At 37.2% G+C, this 18710-nt stretch overlaps 1 protein-coding gene across 10 annotated transcripts in view; it reads right to left on the bottom strand.

Moving 5' to 3' along the window:
• The window catches only part of C8H18orf63 (chromosome 8 C18orf63 homolog), a 47239-nt gene extending 29072 nt beyond the window's left edge, over nt 1-18167 (bottom strand). For 4 of the 10 annotated variants that reach the window (XR_011441620.1, XM_070275862.1, XM_070275863.1 and 1 more), the window contains exons 1-11: nt 17818-18167; nt 14547-14715; nt 12680-12758; nt 10827-10883; nt 6559-6670; nt 5928-5969; nt 3743-3819; nt 2663-2772; nt 1720-1816; nt 1520-1605; nt 130-313 (exon numbers count right to left, since the gene is read on the bottom strand). Coding sequence is in view for 7 of the 10 variants with exons in the window: in XM_070275862.1 (XP_070131963.1) it covers nt 130-313; nt 1520-1605; nt 1720-1816; nt 2663-2772; nt 3743-3819; nt 5928-5969; nt 6559-6670; nt 10827-10883; nt 12680-12758; nt 14547-14715; nt 17818-17887 (1083 nt within the window). In the remaining 3 variants the exon portion in view is untranslated. Of the gene's footprint in view, nt 1-129; nt 314-1519; nt 1606-1719; nt 1817-2662; nt 2773-3742; nt 3820-5927; nt 5970-6558; nt 6671-10826; nt 10884-12679; nt 12759-14546; nt 14716-17386 lie in introns of all 10 variants that reach the window. The other 6 variants (XR_011441621.1, XR_011441622.1, XM_070275865.1 and 3 more) reach the window with 4 other exon arrangements.
• Between the last annotated feature and the right edge of the window lie 543 nt (nt 18168-18710).

The raw sequence follows: 18710 nt of genomic DNA, 5'->3' as shown, positions 1-18710 counted from the left end.
TAAGAATAACAAACAGTATTAGGAGGATACTGAACTGACAGAAAAGAATTATAGCACAATGGAGTAGGTAGTCCATTGTGTAGGTGCACAGCACGTTTGCAGAACTCATTAAGACATGAAAACTCTTACCTGTACATGAGGTTTAGTTAGTTCTTGTGTGTAGTAGCATGGTTTAGTTGTCATCTTTATGGGAAATCCACATATATGGGGCAGTTTAGATTTTAAATCTGAAAGAAAACTTTTCAACACACCTTCCAAATCTACCCTAGGAAAGAACTGTATGGGCTGACTTCTGATGCAACTGAGAGGGTATGTGAACAACGTTAAAGAACAATGGAACAGTTTTCATACATAAGAGACAGAAATTTTTATGGAACTAAAAAAGTATTAAAATAGAAACTGTTAAAAAGGCACATTTAACTAAATCCTATCTTACATATTGCTTATTCCCTATTACCCAAAGCTAAAAAGCATGTATTTTCACAGGGATCTTAATTTCTTCTACTTTAACACTCACAATCAAGACAACTCATTGTACCCTCATTATATGGCTCTTCATATAGACTGGCAAACTAAGATACTCCAAAAGTCATTTATAAGAAAGACGCTATGACCTTTAGAAATTATAGAAATAAACGTTTACAGTCAACAATAAACAGGTTGCATCTCCAAAAACAGGAAAAATTCAGTGCAGAGAAACAACACACATAGACTGTATTCACATTCCAAAGGCAGTTCTTTGAGAAAAGCAGTTGCTTTTCTGATGAAAAATACTCTGCAGACGTGGAACAATGTCTTTGCATCTAATGAAAGGCAGTTATTGAGGTCTGACAACTTCAACTTTACATTAAGATTTGGGTTAGGAAACATAGAATTCAGAAATAGTACATTATGGCTCTTCCTTCCTCCATTTTGAAACTCTAGCTCGTCAGAACAAAAAGAGACAGGAAAGGTGCAATCAGTACTAATTAAGCTCAAGAGTTTCACCCGAGCACTTGTGTGCTTTTTCGTGTTTAGATTTTTTAAAATAATGTTAACAAAGATATTTTATTAAATCAATAGGGTGCATTAAGTATAAGTCAAATCCTCTAAACTTGGCCTGTAAAATTAAATAAGTTTTCAAAAAGAAAAATCTCTGTTAAACAACTAATTCTTTTAATTCCACTCTTTCAATAATATCCAAAATGCCACCAGAGGGAGCCCTTGGCTAAGCACCATTTTAGGATTATTTTCTTACTACTAGGAATCATGTAAACTTTTTCCTACCTAAAGTTCCTTTTGCTGTCTAAATTGTTGCAATAGCGTTTAAGGAAAAAAAAATATCATTAAGCTCATCCTCAAATAAAAATAGGAAAACACCAAGAAAGACAAAAAACACTCATGCAGATAAAAAGAAGTAGGGGGAAAGTGGATTCACGTGGACATAGAGAAGGCTGAAAATGATGACATCAGGGCAGGAGCAAGACTGGATCATAAGGTGAGCAGAGAGCATCTGTTACAGGTGGTGTGTAAAGGATATGTGAAGATCCTTCTTCCTATCATTTTGAAGTAGATGCTGCAGTATATTTTAATATTTCCACAATCTTCTGGAAGTTTATAGCCATACTAAAAATTAAGAACAAAGCTGAAATTCTCTTGGGACAAAGCTAAACTTAGGTTAAATTACAAGAAGCAAAATCAATTAACTTATCTAACAGAATACATATTTCTATTCCTTACCAGATCCTCCCAGTGCATCTGGAAATCTTCATATGATTGAAAAGGACAGTCAGGAGGTGTGGTGTGAAGAATACTTATTATTTGTCCCATTTTCATACTATGGAAAATAACAGTTGGTAAAATACTATGAGCCAATGCTTAGATACAGTTTAAGTTAATTATACAATTTAGAAAGTGTTCAAAAACATTTAGAAACTATCTACACATAAGCAATAAACTAATCATTTGTTTCCAGTTCCAAATACACATTGTATTAAATCTTAACAACTAGAATTGTTAGGAAAAACTAAACTGGATTGATGCAATGTGTTAGTTATAAACAGAAAATAATGACTAATAAAATGTTGCCACACAGAGGTATGCGTGGTAATTGTTAGACTTTAGAGAAAAGGCTATTAAGAGTTGAACGAATCACAGTCAAATCTATATTCCCTACCTACCTCTTCCCTGCTTCAATGATTAAATTAGTATGCATATGCTGCTAGTTAATTAAAGTTCTTTTTCCTAAGCAGGTTAAAATTTCATCTCAGTAGTACTATTTATATTAAAAAGGAGCCATTATTTTTTCCTGAAGATAGTACAAACTTAAAACTCAGCTCATATCAAACGATAATGCATCATTAATTATATGTACAAGTTTATAAAGTTTTATTGATACTATTATAATAGTTGTAATTTCATAGTGAAATAGCTAGAAATTTTTTTAAAGCTAGATCTAATAAAAATGAAAATGTATAATAAAATTATTTTAGCAATTTGATAAAGGAAATTGAAGGCTTTTGTGAGTATAACAATATTGTTTTAATACTTTTTATAAGTTAAAATTCAGCTTCAAAAATTCACGAAAATAATTTATACTTTTGCACATACCAACGTTGAGGCAAAATCAGAGAAAACTACTATTTCTTGACTCTACCCTAGATTCTACAAATTGCAGTCTCACCTTGGCAAAACATAGCACCAGTTGTTTAAAATTGAATGTCCCTCAATGACGGCGTTCTTCTTAGTATCAAAATCCTTTATAATACTCTGAGAAATGTCAAATTCTCTTAGCTTTTAATAGAAATAAGATTTTTATGCATAAGTCCTCAAAAGAATTTGGCAAACAAAAAGAAACAGTAAAAAACACATATTTCTTACACACACCCCCACAGAGACGGTTATAAAGTAGTTTAAAGGCTTAAATTATATTAGATCATGCATAACCACTTTAAACAATATAATCAATGTTTCAGTTCACCCTATTTCTCCTCTATACAGTATATCAAGTATTTCATGCTTCCCCTCTTATCTACTAAACCAAAAGTCCTATTTTATACTTATTTTAATTGGTTTTCAGTTTCTTTGTTTATGTTGATTTATAGGAAGTTGAACCCCTTCCAAAGGAAGGTATTTACATTTTGTAAGAATAACATCTTAACCAAATTTTTTTAATTTTTTTTTTTCCCGGGAGGACGCATTAGGGAGTTATAACTCTATTTGGTCTTTTGGAGGGAAGAGAACCAAGCTGATAGCCCCACTCTCCTTTTGTAAGCCTCTTCCATCTCCTGGAATGCTTTTTCCTCTGGTCCCCAGGTGTCCTATGTGTAGGGTATTTAAGCTCGTAGATAGCCAACAACAATTTACCACTTACAGTTCTCTCACCCTGCGAAATACTCCTGTGGGACATTTTCTTATAGTGAGTCAAAGATGACTCAGTGAGGTGAAAACAAAGTACTAACGGGTGAGAAAACACTGTATTAAGATTAGAGAGAATGGCTCATAATCCCTTGACCTCTTTTTACATCTTTTGGGAAAGGATTAATATGATCAGATCTGTATTAAACTGACAGAATGATGTTTTCTTTGGGTAAACAGATTTAGAACAGTATCAATATATCAAGCATTTAATAATATGGATTTTGATTAAAAAAACTTTATCACTCTTGGTTAAAAATTAAACCCTACTAGCATGTTAGTAATAATAATAAATATATTAAGTGAACATAATAAAGCTAATTATAGAGATCAAAATATGTGGTACCTTAGGTGGTGGCAGTCTGATTGTGTAAGCTTCTATACTTAGACAAACTTGAGTTTCTGTTACATTGATGTCTAGTACTGAAAATAAAATATTTCACAGAACTTTCTGGAATTATTAATCCATCCTATCAAATTAAGTACTTTAGTAACAAAAGAAATTAATTTATTCAAGTTAGAAACTGTTAAGAATGGATTTTTTTTCCACACATGGTAAAATTCAAATCATCACCATACAATATTTGACAATCTGCAGATGAGACATCAAAAAGAAGACAAAGGTAAGAAACAACACAGATATGTGGGTGTGTATGTGTGGGGGGGTGGGGCGTCACAAGGAACGCTTACAGTAAGAAAAACAAGTCATCCCACAGTTGAGAGGAAAACTCAACAAATACCTTTTACAAGTCTGATATCTATTATATGTAAAAAATGGAGACTATCTTCTTCTTAAATCAGGAGAGGTACCATCCCATACTTCTGACTTCAGTAGTCTTTTACTAACAAATGCCCTCAAATACACTGGCACATATATTACAGATCACAGAGCTGCAAGTCTTCTCCCTTGCTTTCTCATAATTAAAATTATTTATACAAGTAATATAGTGGTTATCTTGGGAAGGCGTAGTACCTGGAAGAAAGCATGAGGGGGCTCCTGGGCTACTGGTAATGTTCTGTTTCTTAATCTCAGGACTGGTTGTAAGGATATGTTTAGCTTGTGAATATTCAATGAGCTATATACTTACGGTTTGTCAGTTTTGCTATAGAACATCACATTCAGTAAAACTAAAAGAAAAAATTCTAACAGAGGAGTGAAGAATTTTGCTCTTCCAAACTTTTATCTTTAATATCCTACAGCTGTGTCTCCTCATAGTATTTGGGGATGGAACTAAATTTAGGTAATGAACCCATTCTTCTAGAGCTAGAGCACACAGTGACTGCCACTGTCCAACTTAAACATAAAACTAGCCCAAACAGGGCAAAGAGGCTTCAGCTTGAAAGTCGACTCAGACCGAATAGCTGTGGATTACGGATGCTAGCCTAGGATTTAAGGCTATGCCCAAATGGTGGTGAAAGCACCATGTCTGATTAATAATGTTTACTCAGGCTCAGAAATTTCACCTAGCAGCTATCTCTGGACTACTGTTTAGGAACATGTCTACCTGCAATACAGTCATGCATGCCAGTGAATGAATTATATTAGACTATATTGTAAACTGTGTATTTTAGGTCATCTGTCTCTCTTTAGAAAATCTTTTTTTTTTTTTAAGGAGAAAAAGAATCATGTTCTTACAAGAAATAAAGCTTTTATTTACAACAGTACTAAAGAATGTTTTTCTTTTAAAAATTTTTTTATTGAGGTTATACTGGCTTATAATATTGTGTAAATGTCAAGTGTGCATTACTATATTTCAGTTTCTGTGTAGACTGCCTTGTGTTCACTACCAATAGTCTAGTTTTTATGTGCCACCATACATATGTGCCTCTTTACCTCTTTCACCCTCCCCCACCCCCTTCCCCTCTGGGAACCCCCAATCTGTTCAATTTCCAACATACATAAAGAACTCATACAACTCAAGAACAAAAAAATGAACAACCTGATCAAAAAACAGGCAAAGGATATGAATAGATATTTTCCCAAAGAAGATATACAGATGGCCAACAAGCATATAAAAAGATGTTCAACATCATCAATCATTTGGGAAATGCAAATCAAAACTACAATAAGTTATCACCTCACACCCATCAGAATGACTATAATTAATAAGACAAGAAATGACAAGTGTTGGAGAGGATGTGGAGAAAAGAATTTTTGATGATATGATTCTGGAAACTATACACTATAAGTTTCCAATGTATAAACTTATAAATTATAACGTATAAACTTATAATGTATAAACATTATAGCCTATGTTTGAATTAAACTCCTTCATAGTTATATTTTTAAGTAGAGAAATTACAAATATAGCTTTCATTCCAATTAGAAGAAGTGAATTTTTTCTCATATAGGTAGAATATATATTTTAAACCAGAGGTGATTTCCCAGGTGAAACTGTGATTATAATAATATCTGATTAAATTCTGATATAACCCAGTCATCAAAATTATAAGCCCACAATCTGTAACATTGTTTTTTTAACAACTGTTAATGATATTGTTTTATTTACTGACAATGCATTTTTACTTACCAACAGCACTTTGCTTTCCCATCTGAGAAAGAAATTCTCTTCCTTAAAAAATTCATAGAATATGCCATATTATTGTAACTAATAAATCATGCTTGATATATAACTTTTTATGTGAAATTACCAAAGCTAAGGAAAATGCTTTAAAATGCAATTTTACACAAAGGAATATCTGATGCCAGCTCAGAGAAAAAAACACAATCACTCAAAAAGTATGCCTTCAATTAAAAGTACAGAAATACTCAATGCTTCCCTCAAATATTTATTTCCTGGTATGAAACACTTAGAAAATGGTCAGACCTCAACACAAAATGCAAAATAGCCTTTTGGTTCCAACAATATTAGTAATTTGTGTTCATTTTATTATAATTCTCTATGCTTACATATATTCCTTTCTAGCCATCAAGTATTGTATAATAAAAATCTTTCTTTAAAGAAACCTCAGCAGGCCTCTGGACATAATCCCAAAATAAGGAGACGGCATTTATGTTGTGGGCTTGCTTGAGAATGCTTGGTTGGGCTATGCTTTAAAAACTATTTCCTAAAAATAACATATCTTGCAATTAAAAACAGATGCAAAAAATAGAAGTAATCTAGCTCAGAAAGCCCCAAAGACTAAAAGAGATAAAGTCACCTTGCACCAAGAGATGGCCAGTTTTATTCCAGGCTGGAGCAAGTCTAGCTGTGAGTGAATATGAAAGGCAGTTTTGAAGAATTACAGGAATTACTCTTTGTGGAGCTTCCACCTAAAAACATTAAAGGGCAAAATGTGGGCAAATTTACAACAATTGGTATGTCCCTATAAATTCAGAGAAAATGTCTGTGTGTTTAGATTACCAGCCAACAAACTGGGCTGTTGTGGATATAAGTTATAGTCACCACTATAGCCAATCCTATCTGGTTCTAAAGTTAGAGAGGTGTTAAACTATATTCACTTTGAAACCATGACTACTATCATGCTATAATGGCCAAATTCTACCTACTTATCCTGGCCCAATAAGCCTAAGCTTTTAGAGTTTCCAGGCTAAAATCTTAAACTTTACTTTGTATTCTGCTCTACAAAGAGGAAACCAGACCAGAACTATATTGTAATCTTTTTCATTATTGTTCACTCTAGCTCAACATCAGAAAACAATTAAATACTTACATGGCACACAAGCGACCAGCAGAGTATCTTGTAAAAAATTCTTAAAAATCAGGACTTTCACTTCTGATATAAGAAGTAACAGAATCTAGATTTATCCTCCTACTTGAAATAACTAAAAAACTGGGCAAGTTATATGAAATGATGGTTCACAAGATGTTGGGCATCAAGCAACAAAGAAGAGCAATTCCTAAGGAAACCTATAATTACCCAATCATATTGATTAAGGAGGGTTTCCAGGCTGTGGTACAGGGAGGGGGAATCCTGGAAGAGCCAGTGGGATCCTTGGGTTGAGGAGACAGAGCTGAGAGTCCAGGGAGGCCACAGAAGCTAGATATTTTGGGGCAAAGTATTGGAGAGGAGAGAGCTGTACAGAGACCAAACTCAGATCAGCAAACTCAGATCTTGAGTATTCAGCTGAGTATGGATTAGCACTTGCATATGAGGAAACTACCCAGGACTGGGGAAAGAACCAAGGCTGTTTGCTATACACACATCCTTGAAAATACAGTCCAGAAGAAAACACTGCCAATTGCCTCTGCCAGCGAGACACACAGAAAAGTGAGAGAGCGAAGAACTGCCTCCCAATATTATCTACCCCCTGTATTTGAACCATTTTGACTTCTGGTGAATTTTCCCAGGATGCAAGCAATTAATCTGTTGGCAGAGGATGGGACTAGATCTGTTCAATTTGTCTCATAGAGAATTTAATTAAGGTTACTATCAATAGGACTCTAAGCAGGAGGATGAGGCCAACCTGAAATGTTGACCTCAAACATACCTCCAGGGTCCCAGACCCAACCAGCTGAACAAATCTCAAAAACTATCAGGATCTGCCTTAGAAAGCCAAATTGCTTTCTCTTTTATTCTGTATTGATTTTTCCCTTAGCTTGAGGTATTAACCCAGATACAGGAGGAAGTATCAGCACACACTCAGCCTTGGCATACAAGGAAGAAGTCTGGGGCAAGCAATTCTATCATCCATAACCATCCTGATTGGTGACTTGGATGCCTTCCAGGACAAAGATGGTGTCATTGATCACTTCAGCTAATGTCAGGGACAAATTCTGTACCATATTTTCTCAATAACTGATACAACAGGTAGACAGAAAATAAGCGAGAATATAGTAGCTTAACGATACTATCAACCAATGTGACTTGATTAATATTTCGAGACTATTAACACAACAGCAGCAGAATACACACACTCCTCAACTGGACAAGGGACATTTACTAAGATACACCATATTCTGGGCCATAAAACAAGTCTCAGTAAATTTTAAAAGATTCAAGTTATACAAAACATGTTCTCTTAACAATTAAATTAGAAAGCAAAGACAGAAAGATTCCTGGAAAATCCTCAAATATGTGGTAACCACATAACACACTTCTAACTAACTCATAGATCAAAGAAGAAATCAAAGGGGAATTAGAAAGTATTCTGAACTGAGGAAAATCAAAACAAAACATATACTTTGGAGGAAATTTATAGTACTAAATGTCTCTATATTAGACAAGAAGAAAGTTCTCAAATCAGTGGCCTCAATTTCCACCTTAAGAAACTACATAAAGAAAAGCAAACAAAACCCAAAATAAGCCTAAGAAGGGAAATAATAAAGACCCAAATGAAACTCAATAAAATACAAAACAGTAAAACAACAGAGAAAATCAATGAAACCATAAGCTTGTTCTCTGAGACAAGTAAGATTGCTAAGCCTGTAACACGACTGATCTGGGAGGAAAACAAAAGATACGATACACATTACCAATATCAGGAATGAGAGAGGTGACATAACTACAGATTCTACAGCAAAAGAAAACAGGGGAATATGGTAAGTAACTTTATGCCAATAAATTTTATAACTCAGATAAAGTGGACATATTCCTTGAAATAGATAACGTGAATAGCTCTACTACATATTAAAGAAATTAAAATTGTAGTTAAAAACCTTCCCACAAGAAAAATTCCATCCCAGATAATTTGATGGGTGAATTTTACCAAATATTTATGGAAGAAGTAATAAAAATTCTACACAAACGTCAAAAACTTGAAAAGGAGAGAATTTTTTCCAACTAGAAGATTTCTGACGGCAAGGAGTTTACGTGGTTCATAGCTTTATATTCAGAAACAAATAGTATGCTCAGTGTATCACAGATATTCAATAAACATCTGCTATGATTACTATTACACAGAAAGTATCCATATAAAAAAAGCTCAGCATAATCATGAAGGCTCAACAAGGCAGAAAAGCAAGTCAGATTGGAAGAAAGTTCACGAATAACAAAGAATTCAGGATCTGGAAGTCTGGTGAAGGGGTCAAAACAAGTTTATTTAGTAGGAATGAGGAACTGGGATAAGAGGAAAAAGGGTAATATTATAAATAAAAAGATTTTAAACATTTTTGACATGGGACACCCTGCAGTAATAAAGTCAAAGGTGTGAATTATAAGACTAGAAGAAAGACCACAAAGTAAGCGTTTTCATTAGAATATGAGGATAAGGGGTGATATGTTTCTTTTCATTTTTTCTTATAATCTGAAGATATATATACATAAAATTATGGTACTTGGTATAAATATTCTTTTATTAAATCAATGCTGAAATGCTACCTATTCTCACAGACAGAAAATAACTGTTTTGATCTTTAGAATTCATCTCTAAAATCATATTGTCTCTATCCTTTTGCTAACAGATTTGTCAAAAAATAATACAATTTTGACCTTGAAGTCAACATATTAATAAGAAGATTAAATTCTCCAAAAGCAGGCCAGTAAGACAGCAAAGGGCTCTCCACTAAACTACGAGATACTTTCCACAATAAAGGACAGAATTTTGTAGGGATCTCTGGAAGACCCCAGGTTCTAGTTCTAGGTGAATGACAAACTGTAAATTAGGTTCTCACAGTACATACATGGCCTTTTCAGGACAAGTAGAATCCTCAGATGACCAAAAGCTTGTCTCAGCAAAAAGATTTAACTAAAATCCTCCCTCGTTGTTCCCAAAGAATACTGCTTTGTGACTGGTTGTGACTGATGGCCAAAACCATCTTTTGGGGTTATTCAAAGATTTCTCAAGGAACTGCAAAGCACCTCTGGTTATTGTTGAGACCTTAACATCCTCCTAGAACCTAAACAAAGTATCTCATCTTGGAGATGTCCAGAAACCTCATTATCCTGAATGTCATGAGATCTAGAAACAGAGGCCAGCACTGATGCCTAGACAGGGTGCTAGAATGACCAAGGATACAATGTCTCAGCGATATATGCAGAGAAATGAAGGGAGCTCCAGGCAAGTATCCACAACCTGAGTAACTGAGACACGAGAGGTGCTCAACCCTATGTATTCATATTTTCCTGGTTAAGATCCAGAAACTCATCACCATGTAGAATACAATCTATAGCGTTTAGTTCCTCCACTTACTAGCTATATGATTATGAAAGATATTTTTATCTCCTCGGTTTTCATTTTGCTCATCTGTAAAAATGGGGATATTTACTTCCTGGAAGATATGTATGGTAAATGAGAGTATGCCACATAAAACGCCTGCAAGAAAGTACCCAACAAAAATTAAGCCTTTGCCCTTCTTTCTAAACTAAATGTGCACAAAATAATTGTTTGGGAAAAAATTGTTGGGTTTTTTCACTGCATAGCAATGACGTATGAGAAAGATACTCCAATTTTTGTTTGCTGACAAAAGAAGCTGAATACAAAATCACTATACACAGTATCTGGAACTATTAGTCTCTTTAAAACTTACCTTAGCTCCATGTTTTTCAATATAGGTATTAAGTTTTCCAGCTTTATAAAATGGTATCTATAACAAAAATGCACATTTACAAAGTGACATAAATATATTATTAAATAACGCAATACACAAAGAATTTAAACATTATACATCAGAGGGCACAGAATCAGGCTGTTATTCTAACAGCTTCTATGCCTTGGAGAAGCAAGTGATGATCATTCTCTCCCTGAAATAGAATCTGTGGGTACAATCTCAAAGTGAGGAAAGAACTTCTGGGAGTGACATGAACCCAGAAACCATATAAAGGAAGAGGCCAATAAATTTCATATAACAAATATTTAACTCCTTTATTAATATAAAAGTTCTTAGAAATGAATAAGGAAAATGGACAAAAGTGGAAGATCAAGAGAAAGTTCAAAAGACCAAGGTGCTGCAACTCAAAGAAAGAAATACAAATTAAAAGATGTTATTTTTTACCTAACAGAGTGGCAGATATGTAAAGGCTACTAATATCCAGTGTTCGTGAGATGTGGAAATATAGGCACTCTCATACACTATTTGTTGAAATGCGATCTAGTACAACTTTTTCAGAGAGCAATTTAGCAGTCTCTGGATTATAGTTAAAATGTGCTGCAATCCCACTTCTAAGAGTCTAACCCATACAGACCACCAAATAAAAATGACATAATTTCACTGATGCTTTCTGAAGCATTGTTTATAATAGCACAAAACTAGAAACTCAGATGTGCATTAGAAATAGTCAAATTATTATACACCTATACAATGAAATACTTCACATTTCAAATACTTTCTCTTAAAATGAGAAAGATACATATACTGACACAGAAGAATATCCAAAGGAGGTCAGTAAAGGGGAAATGAAAGGCAAGCTTCAAAATAGTACGTATAATAATCCCATTTTCTACTTTAAATATTTTTGTAAATTTTTCTTACAGCTTGTAATATCTTTTTAAGAAAGCAAAATATATTTTTAGATGGTTACTTTCCTCTTCTCATTCTTGCTCAGATTAGGATACTTGAATTTATGAGAACTCTAAAACAATGTCCTCTTTGTTCCATAAATGTTTCAGGTAGAAAAGAACACAAATAAGAAGCATTAGTATCTACTTATTCACCAACATCTTGTCTTTCTTAAAAACCGTATTAAAGATGAGAAGATAAAAGATGTACCTGTAACCACATAACCTAGAAGAAAAACAAGTCCTGAAGATTTTGGATGGCTTACCAGCATTGTCAATAAATGCTGATTTCACTGGATTTTGGGGAATTAAAATCCCAGAATAAGAGGATTTTCAGAAAGATTTTGACAAAAATCTCAGAATATGGTTTTTATAAATATTTTTGGCATGTCATTATCATTTCTGCTTATATACAGCGCTAGGAAATATGTTTCTTGATCTAATTTTACTAAGTGTAGAAAATTTTTTTTAATAAAATTTCCAAATTAAAAAAAATGTTGATCTAAGTTGTTTAAAAATAATTGCAGATTTGTTGGAATGAGAAACTTCTTCCTTTATATTAATTCTAAAGGACAAAAATATGAGAAAAGGATTAAGCCCATTCTATTATAAAAAATTATGCTATAACATTTTATTCATTAATAGTTTTTATATTAACATTTATGACAGAGAAACCTAATTATGAAATTATAACCACAAAAATAGATTTTAAACATCAGGTATATCAAAGTTAGTCTGTTAATGGTTCAAACTACAACACAGTGTAATTTGTCTTGATAAACCATCTTCAATTTGAACTATACTTAATACCTAGATTATCAATATTTCATCAATATTGCTCCCAATAATTAGTAATAATACTTTATAAAATGTTAAAATACTAACCGCCATCACTACCCAAATTTGGCTAAATATTCCAGGCACAGGTGATGCAAGAATATCTTGGTGCAAAAACAGCAATTGCCTGTGGAGATGAAACGTATTAATTTTAAAGTGGACTTGCCTACTTTCTTCTTACATTATCAGAGCATTCAAAAATGGCTTAGCCCCAATCAAAAGTTCAAGGTTCTTCTAGGCAAGGACTGTGTTATAGATTTCTGTATCTCTTAGCATGGTATCTTGAACACTGAGGCACTCAGTCAAGATTTGAATTAAAAAAATTATAAAGTTTTAGATACTGACATTAATATGAAAACTTGTCCCTGCATCTGAGTTTCCCAACCTCTTTCATCTGTGAACCTAAATTCCTCATTTAAAACTCCACTTCTGTCCTAAGAAATGGAGAAATCTAAACACTGTGAAAAATCCAGCTCTTTTAAGTTCTATTTGTTCCATTTTCCTTTATTTTTAAGTGATGATCCGGCGGCAGTGGAGGCAAGAGTCCAAGGATGCACCTATCAGTGAAGTTATCAAATACTTTAATGTTAGAACCATTGACTAGATTCTTTTCCTTCAAAAAGAGATTTTTTTCCAAGCCACAATGAAGTGGGTAGTGGTTTTAGTTTAATATTCAACAGTCAAATGAATTTACAACAAAAGTCCTCACAATTCAAATTACCATCAATTTTGTTTCAAAGGCCAAGGAAAAGGTGGGAAAAACACAAAAGTGAATAGAACTGGAAATATGAAAATTTTCAAAATTACTAATCATCAAGGAAACAAATTTTAAAAACCACAAGTGTGTGTGCGTGGGAGGTGTGGGGGGTGGTTACCTCAAAAAGTAAGATGGGCCAACCTGTTTCTGGTGGCCTCATCTTTGTCAAAACCCTGGTGCAGCAGGTACTTGGTTTTGCAAGTCCTGCCTTTGTCTGACAGCCAGGTCTCTGCTCAATCTGTTCCAGCCTCTCTGTCAGTTATTGGGATGATGAGTCAAACACCTCACTCTGTGGGCGTAGCCACCATCCATTTGAAGGCAAATAGCAGAAAATCTCATTTAAGGTTTTCTACTTATTTGTTTCCCAAAGGGGTCAGAGATAAATTCTCAATAGGTATCAAATTACACCTTAGCAGGAAAGGTACAGGCTGCTGGATCACTTGGGTGGGAAAATACACAATGGGGACAAGAAAAGTTTTATAAATAAGAGCAAAATGGAGGACATTCTAAGAGTGTCTTTCTTACTTCTGGCCCTTATGCAATCTTGTAAGTGTCTGTTCCTCTCCATGAAATTCAGGTACAGATATAATCTTGTCCATGTATTCTAAGTCCTTCTTTGAGTGCCTCAAACAATTTAAGGAACTAATACACGGTGAGTGCTCAGTAATCATGGAGTCATACTTTAGGCTTCACCTAAGCTGTTTTTCAAAGAATTCTTGGGTCAGATATTTTAAGATAGTTCTTGGAGAAACTCTTATGTTGATCTGAAAATTAAACAACTATATTAATCTAAAATGTTTGCAATATCTCCTAAAGACCCTCATAAACAGTAGGTACTTGGTAAATATTTATTAATTACTAGCTCTAAGATTTTGGGAGCCTGATTTAATTCATCAATGTGTGTAAAAATTTTAAATTAGATCACACAAGAAGTCACAATATAAAAACTCAACAGTGAGATATTATATTTCAAGTATTTTCAGTCCTACACTAAATGTAATCTAATACACAGTCTGAACAAAATTGAATTCCTTTATTTTAAAATTATGTATATAGATTGAGTGAATGAGTATTTTGCTTTAAAGGAGATGCTTCTAAAACGGCTCTTACAAGTCTCAAAAAGTTTAGAAAGCCTTAGTTACAAAATGCATTTTTTACCTGCACATCTTCATTTGTGTACTCCTAATCTCGGTGTCTGCCTCCCCACGACTCAGTATTATCCTGACGGCACAGAGTTTGTGTAAGTCTGGAAGTGTGAGGAAGAACAGCGACTGCTGCCTAGAATCATTCATATTTTCCTGTTGACTCAATGTCTCAGCAATCAGGCCTTCAAAAACAAACAAATACACAAACAGCAATAAAAAGGTAAACTATCTGATCAACAGGGTTTCAATACCAACCCATCACAGAACATTGGATATTGTGCTGGAATAAGAATAAAATCAAATTAGTTTGCACACATCAGCAGTTAAATATCACTGACATTTCACCTTTGTTTTCTAATGATAATCTAGAATTTTTTTGGTACAAGTTTTACTAAGATGTAATTCACATAACATATGATTCACCCATTCAAAGTGTGCGATTCAATGGTTTTTACTATAGTCGCAGTTATGCAACCATCAGAATACATTTTATATCACTTTCATCATCCCAAAAAGATAATCTAGCATTTTAAACCTGCAGTTCTATACTACAAATAGAAAACTGAATACAAATAATACAAAAATCCAGCACTGTTTATTAAATGCCTACTCTGCTCTAGGTACTAACTACACTTCTACTATACCGTCTTTATTTAATAAACTTCTTCCAAAGTTTCTGGCTACTCTTAAGTTTCGTTCTTTTTTCTTTCAGGCAAACAAAATGTTTCCTAAGACTAATAATTTTTTAAAAATCAAAATGTAATAATTTTTTAAAAATCAAACAGAAGAAGAAACAGTCTTCTGCTGTTTCAGTTTCTCTCTGTAAAGCACTCCAAGGTTGAGAATATCTTTTTCGTCATTTTACATGGAAGAAAATGTTTACTGAAATCTCTAAATTGTTATTTAGTTTCCTTTTACACTAGTTACCTGGCTTTACAACTTCTATTTGGGATACATTCTACAGCTAATAATTCACAGGGCATACCTTTGAAATCCATCTTATGTATTACAGACAAAAAAAAAGCCTGGAATGTAATTTAAGCTCAACTTCCCTAATGTGCACAAATACATCAGGGGACGTTAACTGAGATTCCAACAAACTTTTTCACATCAACATATTTTCTCTTTGAGTAGAAAAGTAACCACCTATTAGCCCAGGAATCTGGAGAGTGGCCTGCCTTAAGTCTCATCTCAGTAACCAAACGCCTTTGTGGCGCCGTCTGAGGAATGCTGGCAACGCCCTCGGACCCCACACTCTTCCTCACTCAAGAACCAGCGTGGAAATTTTCATCGCTAGAGAACACTGGTTCTTTTACAAATGCAAGTACTCTTAGAACAGCGAACACAAACAAACCCACACGAGGTGTTGACCACCTAATCAAATGCTTCCTACCATTACAAACAAAAACATCCCTTTCTTCTGCTTTTCTGCTCCCTCCTACGTAAAAACTTACTGTTGTGAAAAGTTAAAAGGAGGTACAAGTGAACGTTTCTATGGCAAACGCAACCTACTTCACAATTTTGCCTAAAATTCACTCCTTCTGAAGCATATTAGCAAAGGGCATGGATAATGAATGAGGTAAAACATGAAGCAAAGAATGACCACGGCTTGGGCCCAGAGGTACAACTGTGCATATTTTAAAGAAAATGCATCAAAGACATGGGCAAAAGTTTGCAATTTGTTACCTTCATTTCTAAAACACATTTCCCACTAAAATTCCTTTCTACCTCATTTTTCCTTTAACAATCTTACAGCAGAGTCACCAAGAAACTGCTGTGGGCAGTCCTCTCCTGGTTTTGTTAATCTTCAGACTGCTCAGGACATCGTGTTACAACATTGATCTGTTCAGGAAAAGGCAAGAATTTATCTGTATTACTTAGAATTACCTTAAAACTTTTTTGAGTTCATAATTGGCTGAATTTGCAGATCAACAGCTTGTTTTCCTTTCCGAGATTGTATAACAACTACACTGTAAAGTGGGAACCCTGGCAGATAGAGCCTCATGGCTGACAGACAAACGGCCATCAACAGGATATACTGGAGCACGGAGGAAGCCATCTGGGGTAAACCCAATTCGGCCTGACCCTGCTCTTCCAAAAGGGCCTGCCATGGCCCTTGAGCCTGCATTGCACGTCTGCTTTAAGCATCTGCTACGTCCCAAAGGACAAGAACAAATGGCCTGAAGACAAAGATGCAACTTCCCCCGCACTGGCATTTCCTTAAGGATAAGCATGTCTCCCCAGGTAGGAATTGACTGCCACACCCACCCTGTGACCACCGCTGGAGACAGCAGACAGGCTACCTGCTGCGTCCTGAGACAGCAGACCTGCTACCTGCTGTCATCAGTCGCTGTGCTGACAGGGCAGCCCGTGACTACTGTAAACGGGACATTTCAACCAAATGCGAAACATGCCCTTTGAGGGTACATAACCACTCTGCACACCCCACCTCTTTGGCGCCCTTCCTTCCTTGGGGAAGGATGCCCAGGGCGACGCTAGTCCTCAGATCGGGCTCAGAATAAGCTCACCCCAATTTCCATTTATAGACTGGTTATGGATTTTTTTCGTGGGCATCACACACACGAGAGTTCTGACCACGAGGCTCAGAGCCCACTTGGGCAGACTCCGTCCTGCTGGTGTGCCACCAACAAGCAAGGGGTGCCGACAACACTCCAGATCCGCGGCCTCAGAGAACCCAGCCCCCAGGGGCCCCAGGCCGTCTAGCCGCCACCAGAAGTGGAGCCCAGAGCCGTGCTCGTCTCTAGAGGGGACGCCCCAGCCGGAAGGCCTCGTCCATGCTGGCTCCAGGGACCAGGCGAGTGTGCGCCCCTCGCGGGCCTGTTTCCGACTTACAGCCAGGGTATTGGGTGGACACGTCTCCGAGGCCTTTATTTCGCCTAAATAGGCGATTCCATAAATTACTGATAAAAGATGCCCTAAAACGCAGCGCCAGTGGACCTTCAGAAACGAATAAACACGTTTCCGCTGCAGACGCCGGGAGCACCCCGCGCTGGCCGCCCGCACAGCCCCCACAGACGGCCGAGCGCCCGGGGCGCCGGCTTCCCGGCTCCGACTGCTTCCCGGCGGCAAACAGGACTCGCAAAACGTTCTTAAAAGCGGTAAAAGCAATGCCCCCCAAGCTGCCGCTTCTCGAGGCCGACGCACCAGGCTTCTCCTCGCGTCGACAAGCGGCGGGGTGGGGGGAGCAGCGGCTTCCCGCGCTCCCTCAGGCAAATGTCTGAGTTCCCAGCCGCCGCGCCCCACTCGCCTCAGCGGCCCCTCACCTCCCTGAGGCGCCAATCCCGGAATGCCCCAGGCACGACATGCTCCCGGCATGCCCCGCGATCCCGGCATTCCCTGAGCGCCCCCAGCATGCACCGGGCGTGTTCCCTCCAACACCGCGGACGCCAATTCCTGCCAGAAGGCCCCGGTGGTTCCCCAAGAGAAAAGCCGGCTCGGCGCCGGGGGCGGAGGACCCGGGCACCAGGCCCATGCTGCCCTCGAGGGAGATGAAAGCTGCGTCTGCGCAGACGGCCGCCAGGAGCCGCAGGCGCCAAGGCCCTGCGCTGAGCGCGCGCTGGGGCGGCCGGCCGACCTCAGATCCACGAGCGCGCCCTCTGCGTCCCCGTAGCCCCGCGGTGGCCCAATCGTCGCGGAGCCCGGCGTCGTGCGGCGTGGCGCGAGCAGAGGCTCGGTGCACGCGCCTCACAGGCGCCTCCGGTTCGTTTGACAAGTATTTATTAAGCGCCTGCTGTGCGCTCTGAGCTTTTCTACGAGTTAGTGATGGAGCATCAAGCGAACCACGTCCGCGGCCCTCGTGGAGCTTACGTGTTACTTGGGGGTCGGAGGATAAGATAAACGAGCAAAATATTAGTGTGGTGGGTGGTCATAGGCGCGCTGGAGGAAAATAAAGGGGGACAGGGAGACAGGGAGTGTTGGGAGAGGCCGATTCAGGGTCAGGAGGCATCCTGCAGGAGGTGACCTTTGAGTAGGACAGGAAGGATACGGGATGGGCTACCACGTGGTATCGGGGGAAGACGAAGCGAGAGGGAGTGGCGAGGACAAAGGTCCGAGCCCGGAGGGTGGCCAGTTGGCTCCAAACCTACATATTTGGTTACTTATAACCACAGCTGTGCGATCATAGTAAATGATTAATTATCACAAGGTTGCTGAGCAA

The sequence above is a fragment of the Equus caballus genome, chromosome 8 (assembly GCF_041296265.1).
Source record: "Equus caballus isolate H_3958 breed thoroughbred chromosome 8, TB-T2T, whole genome shotgun sequence".
Taxonomy (NCBI): Eukaryota; Metazoa; Chordata; class Mammalia; order Perissodactyla; family Equidae; genus Equus; species Equus caballus.
The sequence above is the reverse complement of the archived record's forward strand: the minus strand, read 5'-3'. Positions and strand labels throughout refer to the sequence as shown.